At 47.5% G+C, this 18,912-nt stretch overlaps 1 protein-coding gene across 2 annotated transcripts; it reads left to right on the top strand.

Moving 5' to 3' along the window:
- The first annotated feature begins 6,564 nt into the window (after nt 1–6,564).
- LOC137319303 (zinc finger protein 551-like) lies at nt 6,565–17,102 on the top strand. Of its 2 annotated transcripts, none has more exons than XM_067981588.1 (2): nt 6,565–6,677; nt 10,540–17,102. In XM_067981588.1, exon 2 carries the CDS (start codon nt 10,889–10,891, stop codon nt 11,954–11,956), a length of 1,068 nt encoding a protein of 355 aa, XP_067837689.1. In that variant the 5' UTR covers nt 6,565–6,677; nt 10,540–10,888; the 3' UTR covers nt 11,957–17,102. The 2 variants fall into 2 exon arrangements, with proteins under 2 accessions (XP_067837689.1, XP_067837690.1); XM_067981589.1 differs by lacking the exon at nt 6,565–6,677 and adding an exon at nt 9,070–9,134.
- The last annotated feature ends 1,810 nt before the right edge of the window (nt 17,103–18,912 follow it).

Genomic DNA, 18,912 nt, shown 5'->3' with positions numbered 1-18,912 from the left:
TGGGAGACAGGCTGAGGGTGGGGGGACTGGTTTGGGGTGAGGGAAGAGGGGGAGACAGGCTGAGGGGGGGGGGACTCGGTTTGGGGTGAGGGAAGAGGGGGAGACAGGCTGAGGGTGGGGGGGACTCGGTTTGGGGTGAGGGAAGAGGGGGAGACAGGCTGAGGGTGGGGGGGACTCGGTTTGGGGGTGAGGGAAGAAGGGGGAGACAGGCTGAGGGTAGGGGGGACTCGGTTTGGGGTGAGGGAAGAGGGGGAGACAGGCTGAGGGTGGGGGGGACTCGGTTTGGGGTGAGGGAAGAGGGGGAGACAGGCTGAGGGTGGGGGGGTCTCGGTTTGGGTGAGGGAAGAGGGAGACAGGCTGAGGGTGGGGGGGACTCGGTTTGGGGTGAGGGAAGAGGGGGAGACAGGCTGAGGGTGGGGGGACTCGGTTTGGGGTGAGGGAAGAGGGGGAGACAGGCTGAGGGTGGGGGGACTCGGTTTGGGGTGAGGGAAGAGGGGGAGACAGGCTGTGAGGGTTTCAAATCAGTAAATAGGTCCTTGAAATGTGGCTCATTCCAACAGACAGGTCTCCTGGTCAAACCAGTCCTGCCCTGGGCTGTCCTGGATTAACATGAGAATGGACAGGTCCCTGAGGGAGACACATTGAGATTCAGTCTAATATCTCAAAGGCTGAAGCAGGGAGCTCCCCGGGGGGAGGGGATGCCGTGAGTCTCGTCCCAAACCCTCCCAGAGGTGGGGACAATCTCTCAGTCTGCCGGGGTCCTCCAGCCTGTCCTGAGTGTATTTCTCTCTCTGTCTCTCTCCCAACTTTTCTCTCTCTTTAGATTCTCTTGTTTGTAACCGGGATTTGTGTCTCAGTGTTGGGGCTGAGGGATTGTCGGTGTAACTGGGGAGAGGGAAGTGGGAGGAGGGGGGAGAGAGGGGGGAGTGGAGGAGAGGAAGCTCTGGGCTCTTGCTGTGCCTTTTAATCCCTTGCTTTTGTATTTTAATCATTCCCTCTCTCTCTCTCTCTGTCTCCCCCCTCAGGATACTTTTCGATGAAATGCTGCAAGGAGATGTCCAGAAAGAGACATTTGTGAGAAGGAGGAGGATGAGGGGGAATCCTGGGCCAAGAATCGTTCTCTCCGCTGGGGACTGACTGACTGAGACGTTCACCGCAGCCTGGACCCGATGGGGGCCACGTGAGTAATGTCTGGGTTACTCTGGGGGATCACTGGACATTCTGGGGACACTGGGAAATCTGGGGGACACCGGGGGATCACTGGGACATTCTGGGGACACTGGGGGATCACTGGGACATTCTGGGGACACTGGAGGATCACTGGACATTGTACAGGAGCTGACACTGAGACACACAACTGACCGTCTGACAGTGCAGCGCTCCCTCAGTACCGACCGTCCGACAGAATATCACCATCTGTTCGAGCCCAATTCCTCCCTTCGTTCATTGCAAGTGCAACTTTTCAGAAATAACACAAAGTGGATCAAACTATTATTCAGAGGCTGACAATGTGACATATCTCGGGTCTTAATTGAAATTAAAAGCTCTTTCAGGGAGCGTCCCTGCAGCACCCAGAGGGCCCAAATGTGAAAACAGCCTCCAAATGTTTTCTTAGTTTGAAGTTTAATTTTTGAAAAGGTCACCGACAACTCAGAAAGAAATCGTGTTAATTCCGAAGCCATTTTGGGCCCCCATGTGAAATTGTATTGTAATGGAACACACAGACACATGGGGAAGCTCGGGAGCAACTGATTGGAATTTGAGATTTTAATCCCATATTCATTTGTGGCACAGCTCAGCTCAATTCAAACCCAATGTCTGTACAAGGGACACGTGTCTCCTGACTGTACAGTCTGTGTGTGTGTGTGTGTTGTGTGTGTGTCTCAGTCTCACTGGTCCCATAACATAACTTTAAAGCAGTAAAATTAACCAGAACCTGCTCCAAAGACAAAACCGATCCAGATCTTGAAGGTGTGATGATTTCCTCCTTCTCTCTGCTCTGTTGGTGGGAGGCTCATTTCCAGTCCCAGGTATTTGTATATTCCCATGTCTGATGGGTTGGTTCCTGTGAACAGTTTGTCAGAGAGTGTTTCACTGCCTCAGGGGTGTTTACAGAGAGATGTAAGGAATCTGACAACACCAGTTTATAGTCAACAGTTTTATTTGAAAATCACAAGCTTTCGGAGGCTTTCTCCTTCGTCAGGTGAGTGTGGGATTCCATGAAAGGCACCGCTTTATAGTCAGAGCACAATGCCTGGTGATTACAGATAATCTTTCCAACTGCAGGTTGTCAAGGCAATCAAAGAATTTGAATAACAGGATTGGTTTGACCAGGAGACCTGTCTGTTGGAATGAGCCACATTTCAAGGACCTATTTTACTGATTTGAAACCCTCACAGCCTGTCTCCCCCTCTTCCCTCACCCAAACCGAGTCCCCCCTCCACACTCACCTGACAAAGGAGAAAGCCTCCGAAAGCTTGTGATTTTCGAATAAAACTGGTGGACTATAACCTGGTGTTGTAAAGATTCCTTACATTTGTCCACCCCAGTCCATCACCGGCATCTCCACAGCATCTTTACAGAGAGAGAGAGGAGCAGCTCCCATCCTGGTCTGAAAGACCCAGTCAATGAGAGATTTATAAAACAATCCAGCCCAGTACAGTTAAACCTTGTCCCTATTAATCCAAAACACACCATATTGTGAGCAAAATTCAATATTTCACAGGGCCAGTGAGTCCCAGACACGGATTGTACCCGACCTCCCGTAAACTAAACTCAACTCAACTCGCCTTACTGTAAAAAGTGTCTGTCAAAATACAGCCCGTTCAGGGACTGAACCCCTCAAATAACCGTTGCACTTAACATTGCAATCTCTCAGTGAATCGTTCCCTTTACCCACTCTCTCTTTCTCGCCCTCTCTCTCTTCTCGCCCCTCTCTCTTTCTCGCCCTCTCTCTTTCTCGACCCTCTCTCTTTCTCGCCTTTCTTCGCTCTCCTTTCTCTCTCTCTCTCTTCTCGGCCCTCTCTCTTCTTTCTCGCCTCTCTGTTCTCTTTCTCGTCTCTCCTCTCTTTCTCGCCCTCTCTCCTCTTTCTTCGCCCTCTCTCCCTTTCTCGCCCTCTCTCCCTTTCTCGCCCTCTCTCCCTCTCTCGCCCTCTCTCTCTTTCTGCGCCCTCTCTCTCTTTCTCGCCCTCGTCTCTCTTTCTCGCCTCTCTCTCTTTCTCGCCTCTCCCTTTCTCGCCCTCTCTCTCTTTCTCGCCCTCTCTCTCTTTCTCGCCCTCTCTCCTTTCTCGCCTCTCTCCCGTTCTCCTCCCTCTCTCCCTTTCTCGCCCTCTCTCCCTTTCTCGCCTCTCTCCCTTTCTCGCCTCTCTCCCTTTCTCGCCCTCTCTCTCCTTTCTCGCCTCGTCTCCCTTTCTCTCCCTCTCTCCCTTTCTCGCCCTCGCTCTCTTTCTCTGCCCTCTCTCTTTCTCGCCCTCTCTCTCCTTTCTCGCCCTCTCTCCTTTCTCGCCCTCTCTCCCTTCTCGCCTCTCTCCCTTTCGGCCCTCTCTCCTTTCTGCCTCTTCTCCCTTTCTCGCCCTCTCTCCCTTTCTCGCCCTCTCTCCCTTTCTCGCCCTCCTCTCCCTTTCTCGCCCTCTCTCTCCCTTTCTCGCCCTCTCTCCCTTTCTCCCCTCTCTCTCTTCTCGCCCTCTCTCTCTTTCTCGCCCTCTCTCTCTTTCTCGCCCTCTCTCCCTTTCTCGCCCTCTCTCCTCTTTCTCGCCCTCTCTCTCCCTTTCTCGCCCTCTCTCTCCCTTCTCGCCCTCTCTTCCCTTCTCTCCTTTCTCGCCCTCTCTCTCCCTTTCTCCGCCCTCTCTCTCCTTTCTCGCCCTCTCTCTCTTTCTCGCCCTCTCTCTCTTTCTCGCCCCTCTATCTTTCTCGCCCTCTCTCACCCTTTTCTCGCCCTCTTCCCTTTCTCTCCCTCTCTCCCTTTCTCTCCCTCTCTCCCTTCTCGCCTCTCTCCTTTCTCGCCCTCTCTCTCCTTTCTCGCCCTCTCTCTCCCTTTCTCGCCCTCTCTTCTCCCCCTCTCTCTCTTTCTCGCCCTCTCTCTCCTTTCTCGCCCTCTCTCTCTCTTTCTCGCCCTCTCTCCCTTTCTCGCCCTCTCTCTCTTTCTCGCCCTCTCTCTCCTTCTCGCCCTCTCTCTCCCTTTCTCGCCCTCTCTCTCCCTTTCTCGCCCTCTCTCTCCCTTTCTCGCCCTCTCTCTCTCTTTCTCGCCCTCTCTCTCTCTTCCGCCCTCTCTCCCTTTCTCTCCCTTTCTCGCCCTCTCTCCCTTTCTCGCCCTCTCTCCCTTTCTCGCCCTCTCTCCCTTTCTCCCCCCTCTCTCTCTTTCTCGCCCTCTCTCTCCCTTTCTCGCCCTCTCTCTCCCTTTCTCCCCCTCTCTCCCTTTCTCCCCCTCTCTCCCTTTCTCGCCCTCTCTCCCTTTCTCGCCCTCTCTCCCTTTCTCGCCCTCTCTCCCTTTCTCGCCCTCTCTCTCCCTTTCTCGCCCTCTCTCTCCTTTCTCGCCCTCTCTCTCCCTTCTCGCCCTCTCTCCCTTTCTCGCCCTCTCTCCCTTTCTCGCCCTCTCTCCTTTCTCGCCCTCTCTCCCTTTCTCGCCCCTCTCTCCCTTTCTCGCCCTCTCTCCCTTTCTCCGCCCTCTCTCCCTTCTCGCCCTCTCTCCCTTTCTCGCCCTCTCTCTCCCTCTTTCTCGCCCTCTCTCTCCCTTTCTCGCCCTCTCTCTCCCTTTCTCGCCCTCTCTCCCTTTCTCTCCCTCTCTCTCTCTTTCTCGCCCTCTCTCTCTCTTTCTCGCCCTCTCTCTCCCTTTCTCGCCCTCTCTCTCCCTTTCTCGCCCTCTCTCCCTTTCTCCCCTCTCTCTCTTTCTCGCCCTCTCTCTCCTTTCTCGCCCTCTCTCTCCCTTTCTCGCCCTCTCTCTCCCTTTCTCGCCCTCTCTCTCCCTTTCTCGCCCTCTCTCTCCCTTTCTCGCCCTCTCTCTCCTTTCTCGCCCTCTCTCCCCTTTCTCGCCCTCTCTCCCTTTCTCGCCCTCTCTCTCCCTTTCTCGCCCTCTCTCTCCCTTTCTCGCCCTCTCTCTCCCTTTCTCGCCCTCTCTCTCCCTTTCTCGCCCTCTCTCTCCCTTTCTCGCCCTCTCTCTCCCTTTCTCGCCCTCTCTCTCTCCCTTCTCATTCTCCCTCTCTCCCTTTCTCGCCCTCTCTCTCCCTTTCTCGCCCTCTCTCTCCCTTTCTCGCCCTCTCTCTCCTTCTCGCCCTCTCTCTCCCTCCCTCCCTCCCTCCCTCCCTCCCTCCCTCCCTCTCTCTCTCTCCCTCCCTCCCTCCCTCCCTCCCTCCCCCTCTCTCCCTCTCCTCTCTCTCTCTCTCCCTCTCTCTCTCTCTCCCTCTCTCTCTGTCTTTATCTCTCTCTGAGGGGGGAGAGATTGAACAGGGAGAGGGGGAGAGATTGAACAGGGAGAGGGGGGAGAGATTGAACAGGGAGAGGGGGGGAGAGATTGAACAGGGAGAGGGGGGGAGAGATTGAACAGGGAGAGGGGGGGAGAGATTGAACAGGGAGAGGGGGGGAGAGATTGAACAGGGAGAGGGGGGGAGAGATTGAACAGGGAGAGGGGGGGAGAGATTGAACAGGGAGAGGGGGGGAGAGATTGAACAGGGAGAGGGGGGGAGAGATTGAACAGGGAGAGGGGGGGAGAGATTGAACAGGGAGAGGGGGGGAGAGATTGAACAGGGAGAGGGGGGGAGAGATTGAACAGGGAGAGGGGGGGAGAGATTGAACAGGGAGAGGGGGGGAGAGATTGAACAGGAGAGGGGGGAGAGATTGAACAGGGAGAGGGGGGGAGAGATTGAACAGGGAGAGGGGGGGAGAGATTGAACAGGGAGAGGGGGGGAGAGATTGAACAGGGAGAGGGGGGGGGAGATTGAACAGGGAGAGGGGGGGAGAGATTGAACAGGAGAGGGGGGGAGAGATTGAACAGGGAGAGGGGGGGGAGAGATTGAACAGGGAGAGGGGGGGGGAGAGATTGAACAGGGAGAGGGGGGGGAGAGATTGAACAGGGAGAGGGGGGGGGAGAGATTGAACAGGGAGTGGGGGGAGAGATTGAACAGGGAGAGGGGGGGAGAGATTGAACAGGGAGAGGGGGGGAGAGATTGAACAGGGATGGGGGAGCTGCTAATTCAAACAAGAGAAAACAGTAAAGCCCACATGGCAACAAACAGAACAGAAGTTGCAACAAAGTCCAGAAATTGTGTCTCCGGGACCCAGGACAGAAGAGAAAACAAACCCAGGGGAGGTTTGAACTCTGCAGCAAACACTGAGCAGCACAAACAGACAGACAGACACCTGTCAGGGGAATCAGAGGCAAAGCACCAGAGAAAAATCCTGCAAACTTGGATTAGGGATAGAAGCAAGAGGGAGGGAGAGAGAGAGTTAGTGGAGGGAGGGAGCTCTGGGCTCTTGCTGTGCCTTTTTAATCCTTGCTTTTGTATTTTAATCAATTCTCTCTCTCTCTCCCCTCAGGAAACTTTCGATGAAATGCTGCAAGGAGATGATCCAGAAAGAGACATTTTGTGAGGAGGAGGAGGAGGAATCCTGGGCCAAGAATCGTTCTCTCGCTGGGGACTGACTGACTGAGACCTTCACCGCAGCCTGGACCCGATGGGGGCCACGTGAGTAATGTCTGGTTACTCTGGGATCACTGGGACATTCTGGGGACACTGGGGGATCACTGGGACATTCTGGGGACACTGGAGGATCACTGGGACATTCTGGGGACACTGGGGATCACTGGACATTCTGGGGACACTGGGGGGGGAGGTCACTGGGACATTCTGGGGACACTGGGGATCACTGGGACATTCTGGGGACACTGGGGGGATCACTGGGACATTCTGGGGACACTGGGGGGGAGGTCACTGGGACATTCTGGGGACACTGGGGGATCACTGGGACATTCTGGGACACTGGGGGGGAGGTCACTGGGACATTGTTGTCGTTGGACCTGTTGTGCTGGTGGTCAAAACATACTTTTTCCAAGATGGTGGCCCATGCTGTCCCCGTGCCATAACACATAGAAATATATAAATACATTATTAATATATAGTTAATATATATTATAAATACAAGTTGTTGTTGTGGTTGTAGCCCAAACACAAAGGCCGCCGCTCTGGCATCACTCTGGCATCCCCGGCTGCACTCTGGACTGACGGGCTGCACTCTGCCATCATTCTGGGGTCACTGCGGGATCACCGGGGACACTCTGCCGACCACTTGCCGCCATCTGCTAAGGTGGCGGCGGCCATTTTTTCTAAAATGGTGGCCGCGCCGGCCGCCATTTTGTCCAAGATGGTGGCCGCGCCGGCCGCCATTTTGTCCAAGATGGTGGCCGCGCCTGCCGCCATTTTGTCCAAGATGGTGGGCGCGTTGCCCGCCATTTTGCCCAAGATGGTGGTCGTGCCGGCCGCCATTTTGTTTACTTTATTATATAAATAATTCAATTGTTTAAAATGTAATCTAAATAATTCAATAGTTTAATTCAATATAAAAATAATCAATTGCTTAATTTATGATATAAAGAAGCCAATTGTTTAATTTATTATATCAATAATTATTTAATTTAATGTATAATTAGTTCAACTATTTAATTGTATGAATAATTCAATAGTTTATATTATATAAATAATTCAATACATTAATTCATCATATAAATAATTCAACAGCTTAATTTATTATATAATAATTCATGTGTCTAATTTATTATATAAATAATCCAATAGTTTAATTCATAATGAATTGTTTAATTTATGATGTGAATAATTCAAGTGTTTAATTTCTTCTACAAACAATTCAATTGCTTAATTCATTATATAAATAATTCAAGTGTTTAATTTATTGTAAAAATAATTCAATAGCTTAATTCATTCCATGAATAATACAAGTGTTAAATTTAGTATATAAAGAAACATTTTTAAATGTATTATATAAACAATTAATTGATCATTTGATTATCTAAATAATTCAATTATTTAATTTATGATAGAAATAATTCAAGTGTTTAATTTATTATATAAATAACTCAAAAGCTCAAATCATTATATAAATAATACAAGTGTTAAATTTACTATATAAACAATTGTTTAATTTATTATGTAAATAATTCAAGTGTTTCATTCATCATATAAATAATTCAACTAAATATTGAATTATTTATATAATAAATTAAACAAAGGAATATTTATATAATGAATTAAACGATTGAATTATTTTTATGATTATTTATACAATAAAAAAATACAAATTTTTAATGTAATAAATTAAACAATTGATTATTTAATGAATTAAACTGTTCAATTATTTATGAAATTAATTGAACGATTGAATTATTTATAAAATAATTAAACACTTGAATTATGTGCTTCCAATGTTTTTGTTTTTCGGCCTGATATTAAGATCATCAATGGCGGCTGCATCACCCAGCATGCAGCGCGGTACAGATTGTGCCCTATCTGAATCAGTGGAGCCCAGTGCGCAGGCGCAGTAGTGACTCATTATCGGTCAGTGTGTCCTGAGCATGCGCGGCCAGTCGAGGCTGCGGGAGGAGCGCGTTCGGTGCAGGTCAGAGGATCGGAGCAAGAGGCTCAATAAACCCCGGGGCCCGGGTCCGGGCTCAGGCCCAGGCTCAGGCTTTACAAACCCCGAGTGCGGCCCCAGACCCGAATATAAAACAGTGAACATTATCCCCCCCTCACTCCCCGCCGGGAAATGAAGGGGAAATGGGGATCGGTCAGGGAGCGTCTGTAAATGAAGGAGAAATGGTGATCGGTCAGGGAGCGTCTGTAAATGAAGGAGAAATGGTGATCGGTCAGGGAGCGTCTGTAAATGAAGGAGAAATGGTGATCGGACAGGGAGCGTCTGCAAATGAAGGAGAAATGGTGATCGGTCAGGGAGCGTCTGCAAATGAAGGAGAAATGGTGATCGGTCAGGGAGCGTCTGTAAATGAAGGAGAAATGGGGATCGGCCAGGGAGCGTCTGCAAATGAAGGAGAAATGGTGATCGGTCAGGGAGCGTCTGTAAATGAAGGAGAAATGGGGATCGGCCAGGGAGCGTCTGCAAATGAAGGAGAAATGGTGATCGGTCAGGGAGCGTCTGTAAATGGAGGAGAAATAGTGATCAGTCAGGGAGCGTCTGTAAATGAAGGAGAAATGTGATCCATCAGGGAGCGACTGCAAATCAGGAGAAATGGTGACTGGTCAGGGAGCGTCTGTAAATGAAGGAGAAATGGTGATCGGTCAGGGAGCGTCTGTAAATGAAGGAGAAATGGTGATCGGTCAGGGAGCGTCTGTAAATGGAGGAGAAATAGTGATCAGTCAGGGAGCGTCTGTAAATGATGGAGAAATGGTGATCCATCAGGGAGCGACTGCAAATAAGGAGAAATGGTGACTGGTCAGGGAGCGTCTGTAAATGAAGGAGAAATGGTGACTGGTCAGGGAGCGTCTGTAAATGAAGGGGAGATGGTGAATGGTCAGGGAGCATCTGTAAATGAAGGAGATATGGTGATCGGTCAGGGAGCTTCTGTAAATGAAGGAGAAATAGTGATCAGTCAGGGAGCGTCTTTAAATGAAGGAGAAATGGTGATCCATCAGGGAGCGTCTTTAAATGAAGGAGAAATGGTGATCCATCAGGGAGCGACTGTAAATAAGGAGAAATGGTGATCGGTCAGGGAGCGTCTGTAAATGAAGGAGAAATGGTGACTGGTCAGGGAGCGTCTGTAAATGAAGGGGAGATGGTGAATGGTCAGGGAGCATCTGTAAATGAAGGAGATATGGTGATTGGTCGGGGAGCATCTGCAAATGAAGGAGAAATGTTGATCGGTCAGGGAGCATCTGTAAATGAAGGAGAAATGGTGATCGGTCAGGGAGCTTCTGTAAATGAAGGAGCAGTGGTGATCTCGAAATCTTCAGTCATCCAGGGAGCTCTCGCTTTGGATGCCGTTCCTTTCCTCCTCGTGGGAATTTGTCTACTCTGTACCTGAACCAACTCCTCCTTGAAGGCCTCCCACTGTTCAATTACTGTTCTGCCTGCCAATTTTTGATTCCAATCCACCTGGACAAGATCCCTTTTTCACTCACTGGAATTAGCCCTCCTCCAGTTAAGAATTTTCACATTTGACTGTCCCCTGTCCTTTTCCATAACTCTTCTAAACCGAACGAAATTATGATCACTGCTGCCCCACTGAAACATGCTCCACCTGCCCCACTTCATTCTCCACACCGAGCCCACTGCTGGAATCACACTTTCTCACACTCGCTCTCTCACACTCGCTCTCTCACCCTTTCACTTATGGTTTAGGGCCACTGAAAGATGATGCGATGGGTTTGGATTTCAGCACAGGGAGGATGGAGAGTGTGTGGGACGGGGATTTACAGCTTTGAGGAATGAGAGAGGAAATAATGTTCCATCGAAAGTAAAGTTATCTGATCTGAATTTCTATCCTGTAATTACAGTGATAACTTTTATAAACTCCTTTCACAGGGGAGGATTTGCAGAGGGAAACTCAAATCAGAGATCACGTCAAGATCTGACAGAGTCACTCGATTCATCAGGACCTGAATATCATCGACCTTTGAATGTGGAAGGAGAAATGTTTGTCTGTTCTATCTGTGGGAGAAGATTTCAAACATCAGTGTGAGTGGAAAAGCACCGAGACACACACCGAGTGAGAGTGTTCCAGTGCACTGACTGTGGAAAGAGCTTTAACCAGTTACACAGCCAGAAAAAACATCGCACCGTTCACAGCGGGGAGAAACCGTACACGTGTTCTGTGTGTGGACGAGGCTTCAACTGATCATCCAACCTGGAGAGACACAAGGACACCCGGACCATGGAGAAAGCGTGGAAATGTGGGGACTGTGGGAAGGGATTCAATTACCCTTCAGAGCTGGAAACTCATCGACACAATCACACTGGGGAGAGGCCGTTCACCTGCTCCGTGTGTGGGAAGGGATTCACTCGATCATCCACCCTGCTGACACACCAGCGAGTTCACTCTGATGAGAGACCTTTTAAATGTTCTGACTGTGAGATGAGGTTTAAAAGCAAAATTAATCTGCTGATGCACCAACGCACTCACACTGGGGAGAGACCGTTCACCTGCTCCGTGTGTGGGAAGGGATTCACTATTTCATCCAGCCTCCAGACACACCAGCGAGTTCACACTGGGGAGAGACCTTTTAAATGTTCTGACTGTGAGAAAAGGTTTAAATGCAAAAGGAATCTGCTGACACACCAATGTACCCACACTGGGGAGAGGCCGTTCACCTGCTCAGTGTGTGGGAAGGGATTCACTCAGTCATCACACTTTCTGTCACACCAGCGAGTTCACACTGGGAAGAGGCTGTTCACCTGCTCCGTGTGTGGGAAGGGATTCACTCAGTCATCCCACCTCCTGACACACCATCGAGTTCACTCTGATGAGAGACCTTTTAAATGTTCTGACTGTGAGAAGAGGTTTAAAAGCAAAATTGAACTGCTGAAACACCAACGCACTCACACTGCGGAGAGGCCGTTCACCTGCACCTTGTGTGGGAAGAGATTCACTCAGTCATCCACCCTGCTGACACACCAGCAAGTTCACTCCGATGAGAGACCTTTTAAATGTTCTGACTGTGGGAAGAGGTATAAAAGCAAATGTAATCTGCTGACACACCAATGCACTCACACTGGGGAGTGGCCGTTCTCCTGCTCTGTGTATGGGAAGGGATTAGCTCGGCCATCCACCCTGCTGAAACACCAGCGAGTTCACACTGGAGAGGGGCCGTTCACCTGCTCAGTGTGTGGGAAGAGATTCACTCGGCCATCCAACCTGCTGAAACACCAGCGAGTTCACACTGAGAGACCTTTAAATGTTCTGACTGTGGGAAGAGATTTAAAATCAGAAACGAACTGCTGAGACATCGACGCACTCACACTGGGGAGAGACTGTTCACCTGCTCCGTGTGGGAAGAGATTCACTCGATCATCCCACCTTCTGAAACATTAACTTGTTGACACTATTGAGTGACCTTTTAATGCAGTGACTGTGAGAAGAGCTTTGAAAGCAGAAATGAACTGCTGACACATCAACGCATGCCCATTGGTTGCGAGACTGTTCACCTGCTCCGTGTGTGGGAAGGGATTCACTCAGTCATCACACGTGCTTAGACACCAGCGAGTTCACGAAATGAGCAGGTCCAACGAGCCGGTCTGTAACACAGGCCAATGACTCAGTGCAGCTCGTTACCCAGTCACTGGGCTCCGTTATAGCCTCTCCTGTCAGTAACACACAAAGAGAAATTGTAAATCTGAAACAGAAAGAGATAATGTTTCACACTTCATATCAACCACCAGTTTTTCCCTCTTTCCGGCTTTTAAAACAATCTGTTTCACAGTTTGTCAAACCCGAAACAGCCTCTGGGATTTGCTGATTGAGAATTTCAGTGGAAATTGGGACCGTCATTAAGTATCGGAACAAAAATACCCGCTGAGGTTTCGGGATTGTTACTGGTTTATTTATATCAGTGAGTGACCAATTTTAAACTAGGTGAGGGTCTAATCCTAAGGTAAGAGCCTGGGATAGACAAGAGATTCTTCAATGTATCAAGTTAAATTACACTGATTCCACCAACACTGGACATCACATCCCTCAAACATTGTTACCTGTTACTGTATAAAACTGGTGAGGGTGGAAATGGGAAATAACTGCAAAAAACTTCATTGTATCAAAGTTAATTCTGATCATTATTATTACACAAACATTCTACAGCCGGTCCCTTAAAAAGGACCCAATATCAAACCAGTCCCCAGTCCTTGGGCCTGTGCCTATGTTGTGATTTGCACCCGCTTCTGACTGACTTGGTATCAGACGCACTCCCGTCAACAGTAAACGGATGGAGCCGGATCCATAAGAGAAAAATGAGGACCGACCTCCGCGGTTCTCCCAGAGTGCGGGAGGTGGAGTAACAGCAGCAGACAGAGAGATCTCTCTAAACCAGCCGCTGCCGCCGGAGAGAAGCGAGTCCCGTTCCGAGCCGTGTCTGTCAGGCGCCCGCTGACCCTCTCTTCACTGAAGGGGACCGATTCAGCACCAACTCACACACCCACCATTGGATCATTGAATCACCTTCAACACCTGAATTACATCACCACTTAATCCTCTATACACGAGGAAATACAAACCTTGTCCACGCAACCTGTCCTCATAATTTAAACATTTTAGCCCCGGTATCATTCTGGTCTTTCTGCGCTGCACCTCCTGCAAGGCCAATATATCCTTCCTGAGGTCTGGTGCCCAGGACTGAATGCCGTACTCTAAATGTGGCCTTAGCAGAGTTTATAGAATTCTAACATAACTTCCACCCTTTTGAATTCCAGTTCCCTTGAGATAAAGGCCGATATTCCATTAGCCATTTTCATTATTTTTTGCACCTGTCTGCCAACTCTTCCTGATTTCCCGAAGTATCTCTGCTCACTCACAGTTCCTGGCTTCTCACCATTTTGAAAATACTCTGATTTATCTTGCTTCGGGCCAAAGTGGATGGTCTCACATTTCCCCAGATTGAAACTTTGAACAGTCTGGGGCTCTTTTGTATTGAAAAGAGAAGGCTGAGGGTGACCTGATACAGGACTTTAAGATTATGCAAGGGTTTGATAGGTCAGATGTCGATAAGGTGTTTGTACTTTTGGGAGTGGGGACGTCAGAACTTAGGGCCATGAATATAATAGTCATCAATCAATCCAATCTGGCATTCAAGAGAAACATATTTATCCAGAGAGGCGTTAGAATGTGCAGCTCGCCACCACAAGGAGTAGTTAATGCGAATCGCATGGATGCATTTACGGTGAAGCTGGATAAACACATGGAGGAGAAAGGAATATTCAGGTTTGCTCATCAGGTTAGATGAAGAGGGGTTGGAGGAGGCTCGTCTGCAGCATAAACACCGGTATAGTCTAGTTGGGCCGAATTGCCTGTTTCTGTGATGTACATTCTATGTAATTCTATGTAAGCTCCATCTGACACAGTTTTACCAACTCACTGAATCTATCAATTTCCCTTTATAACTTTATGCTCCCATCTACACTACTCACTGCGCCTCCTAACTTGGTGTCGTCAACAAACCTGGATATACCGCTCTCTATTCCTTTATCTGCCTCATTTGTACAGATCCCTGGGGGACACCACTAATCAAATCCTATCAATTTGAGTACATACCCATTAACCCTACTCTCTGTCTCCTACCTCTAAACCAACTCCCTCCCCATGTCAATGGGTTGCTATAAATTCCACGTGCTCTCATTTCTGTTCACAGTCTCTGATGCTAAACCTTAACGAATGCCTCTGGAAGTCAATGTACACATAACACCCATAGACACTCCATCATTTACCACGTTAGTTACATCTTCAAAAAGTTCAACTAGTTTTGTTAGACTTGACTTACACTTTACAAATCCATGCTGACTCTCTCTGATCAATTCATGTTTATCCAAGTGCTCAGTCATTCTTTCCCTAATAACAGATTCTGGTAACTTCCCCACAACAGACGTCAGACTAATAGGTCTATAATTTCCTGTTTTATCTCTCCTACCCTTCATATAAAACGGAATGACATTGGCAATTTTTTCAATCCATGGAACAATTCCTGAATCAAGAGAGTTTTGAACGATTATGACTAAAGCATGTACAATTTCCTCACCTATTCCCCTTCGTCCCCTGGGATGGTAAACATCAGGTCCTGGAGATTTGTCTATCTTTAGTCTAATTGTTTTCTCCAATACCATTATTTTACTTACACTGAATCCCCTTGATTTATTTTCAGTTTTCCTCGTGTCTCTGGTATATTGTCCTCATGCTTTTCTGTGAGTATCAGCAACTCTGCCATTTCCTGATTTTCAATTACAATATCACCTCCATCTGTCTTTAAGGGCCCACATTACTCTTAGTCACCCTTCTTTCTCTTAATGTACGTGTGAAAACCTTGAAAGTTGTCCTTAATTTCACTCACAAGTTTTTCTCGTTTTCCCTCTTTGCACCTTTTACGATTTTTTTAGTTTCAGCACCAAAATAAACAACACTTCACTGTGAAATTTGCTCAATTAGTTCTTCAGTGTCAGAGCGAGAATTGTCCATCCCGAATTTATTTAAAGTAACAAACAGAAGCACAAATATTCATTCGTGTATCAAAGCACTGATGGACACAGAAAGATAAACACAGCCTGAAACGCAGTCAGTATCGGGATTCACAGGGAAACGGGCAAGCGAAAGAGACAAAGATCAAACAGTCTGAACCCCCAACAGAATGTGACGTGTAGCTGATAGATATTAATGAGAGGAGGTGGGAAACGCTCCCATGAATTGGCTCCATGGCTTCGTTGGTTAAAGCACCTGTCTCGTAAACAGGAGATTCTGGGTTCAACTCCCAGCGGTGCCTTTGTGTAATTCATGGTGTTTAGTGAATTTGAGAAGCACACAGTGCTGTGTTTTGTTCAGGATCCAACACGGAACTGATCAGGAGGTCTCTTCAAAAATGCCTTTTCATGATACAGTCAGCCCTCTCATAGAATGTGTCCGTGATACGTTCTTGTTTCTGGGCTCGTTAAGGTCGGGGTATAATTCTCGATTCGAGGTTCATACCCTGGAGAAGCCCTAATTTGGAACTAGACTTTTGATCCTTGAACTGCGGTTCAGACTTTTGCAAAGAGAGAAAAGAAGTCCCCAAATCACTCCACCTGAATCTCACGCGGTCTCGGAAGAAGTTCAGTTCAAACAATCAGGACTTTAAAGGCACCTCAATGACCTGCACTTTCATTGAACGAGCTTTGCTTCCAATTACATTCGACCTTGAAACCGCTCTGGGCTTTCATCTCACTGAAGCAGAGTGTGGCCGCTCTGTATCTGTGAGCATGTCGGTGACGAGGTTAGCTCTGATATTAGTCGCTTTCAATTTTTAAGATCTCACCAAGCTCAGGGAAAAGAAACCGGGAATCGAATTGTCCCTGTAAGTGATGAATTGAAGGGATTGGTGCTCCAAGCAGATCTGGAAAATGCGCAGTGCGGTTGCTCAGGAATTCCAAATCCACCCTCTCACCACTCGGCGATCATATTAACTGAGCTTTACTCTGGCCCAGTGTCACCGCGCTGAAATCGAGTATTTCTCCGGCACGTTTCTCTTAACTTCACAGTTGCTGGTTTAAGAGTGAAGACCGGCTCGTTGGATTTTCACTCCTGCAAGTTTCAACCATTCATTTTGCAAAAGTGAACTGATAGTAGACAGCTGTTATATGGGCTCCTGCAGTCTCAACGTTTAGCTCAGTGAATTACACATTTAGCGTAGGGCTTTTCCGCCTGTCTCGGTGGCGCAAAAGTTTGATGATTCGAGTCCTTATATTTTTCCTCAGGATTCATCGCCTCAAAGTTCCAGGGTTTCAATGTGTGTTTTGTCTGCAAGAAAATGTACCGTGATCATTGCCGGCTGAGCAGGGCTGATATTTCACCATTTACCCTGTGGTCGGAAATCAGGCACATGAATCATATAAAGGAATGGAACATTGGCTTCACGGAAATCACAATTCATCTTGAGACAAGCCCCCGAAAGGCCCGAAGGGAGGTCACACTCGCAGTAGGAGAGCTGGTTCGCTGTGACAGAGAGATTTCTGCAGTGAGTGAGACCAGACTGTTTCTATTTTCAGAGGATAAATGTCACACCCTTTATTTTGGAAAAGCAAAACGGTGGGGATTTTTATCATAGCCCGATGCCTTTCGTGTCGTATCACATGTTCCCCGTTGCGTTACTTTCATCTTCATCGGAGAACCGGTTCGGGCGTTCCTGTGATAAGCGGCAACAATTGCCTGTTAATGTTAAATTTAACAACGGCTACACTGAGCTTTCAATCCCACTCTTAAGATGCAGTCTGTAAAATGATGAAATTTCATCACATGCAAAGCACAAAAATCTTATTAAAGTTTTGACTGACTCTCGGTAACCACGTCAGCATCTCCTTCAGTCTGAAATAGAAAGTTATCGGTTGATTAATGGTGATTAAAACAGTCATTCAACTACGAACAGGGTTTAATTAGCTTCATGTAATTATTTATTAAGTTCATAACTCTTGTTAAAGTTAATTCCCTGATTGGGAATGGAACCACTCGGCGGTGGGAGCACTGAATTTTCTCCGACAGGATTGCGCACGGGACACCTTGGGACACTGATTCTCTGATAGTTTACTGGGTAAAGGCCCTGATCCCTGGTCTGTGCTGATTCTCTGATAGTTGACTGGGTAAAGGCCCTGATCCCTGGTCTGTGCTGATTCTCTGATAGTTTACTGGGTAAAGGCCCTGATCCCTGGTCTGTGCTGATTCTCTGATAGTTTACTGGGTAAAGGCCCTGATCCCTGGTCTGTGCTGATTCTATGATAGTTTAGTGGGATTCATTCCGTATCTGTCAGTCTCTGGTACTGTGTGAGAGTGTGGGATTCATTCTGTATCTCTCAGTCTCTGGTACTGTATGTTAGTGTGTGATTCATTCTGTATTTCTCAGTCTCTGGTACTGAGTGAGAGTGTGGGATTCATTCTGTATCTCTCAGTCTCTGGTACTGTGTGAGAGTGTGGGATTCATTCTGTATCTGTCAGTCTCTGGTACTGTGTGAGAGTGTGGGATTCATTCTGTATCTCTCAGTCTCTGGTACTGTGTGAGAGTGTGGGATTCATTCTGTATCTCTCAGTCTCTGGTACTGTGTGTGAGTGTGGGATTCATTCTGTATCTCTCAGTCTCTGGTACTGTGTGAGAGTGTGGGATTCATTCTGTATCTCTCAGTCTCTGGTACAGTGTGTGAGTGTGGGATTCATTCTGTATCTGTCAGTCTCTGGTACTGTGTGTGAGTGTGGGATTCATTCTGTATCTGTCAGTCTCTGGTACTGTGTGAGAGTGTGGGATTCATTCTGTATCTCTCAGTCTCTGGTACTGTGTGCGAGTGTGGGATTCATTCTGTATCTGTCAGTCTCTGATACTGTGTGTGAACTTGGGATTGATTCTCTATCTTGTCAGCAGTGTGTGTGAGAGTTTGTGATTCATTCTTTATATGCAGTCTCTCATACTGTGTGTTAGTGTGGGATTCTTTCGGTATCTGTCAGTCTCTGTTTCTCCATGTGAGTGTGGGACTCATTCTGTATATACAGTCCCCAGTACTGTATGTGGGAGTTGAATTCATCCTAAATATGCAGTTACTCATACTGCATGTTAGTGTGGGATTCATACTGTACCTATCAGTCCCTGGTACTTGATGAGAGTGTGGGATTAACTCTGTGTCTGTCAGTCTCTAGTACTGTATGTGAGTTTGGGATTCCTTCTGTATCTGTGAGTGTTGGATTCATTCTGTGTCTGTGTGTCTCTGGTACTGTATCTGAATGTGAGTTTCATTCTGTATCTGTACGTAATTATTCTCTCAGATTACATTATTGCGTTCAATACTTTAGCTTTAATATCTTAATGTTTGAAGAGTTTTACTCCTTATTTAATTTGTAAATATGGACGAACTTTAGGATTTAATGTTGGAGGTTTTAATCAGATAATTTGTGTGCTTTTTGGACTACTATTAAATCTGCATCTCTGTGAGTAATATTGTGGATGATAATGACTCTTTCAAACTGATAAGGTGACATTTTTGAATTGGTTTGTAATGTGTAGATCAGTCTGTAGAAATGGAATACTGTATCCTTCAGTCTAATATTGTATGAGATTTTTGGACTGGTATATAATGTGTATCTCAGTCTGCACTAATAGAATTGATACTCTATCTTTAAATTTCATTCTATGAGTGCATTCTGAACAGGTATCTAATTTGCTTCTCAGGTTTGCTATCTTTCAGTATTTCTCA

The sequence above is a fragment of the Heptranchias perlo genome, unplaced genomic scaffold, assembly GCF_035084215.1.
Source record: "Heptranchias perlo isolate sHepPer1 unplaced genomic scaffold, sHepPer1.hap1 HAP1_SCAFFOLD_808, whole genome shotgun sequence".
NCBI lineage: Eukaryota > Metazoa > Chordata > Chondrichthyes > Hexanchiformes > Hexanchidae > Heptranchias > Heptranchias perlo.
This window is presented reverse-complemented; position numbering and strand designations above follow the sequence as displayed.

Coding starts and splice junctions, on each gene's coding strand:
- LOC137319303 (XM_067981588.1), top strand. CDS start 10,889: ATGGAGAAAGCGTGGAAATGTGGGGACTGTGGGAAGGGATTCAATTAC.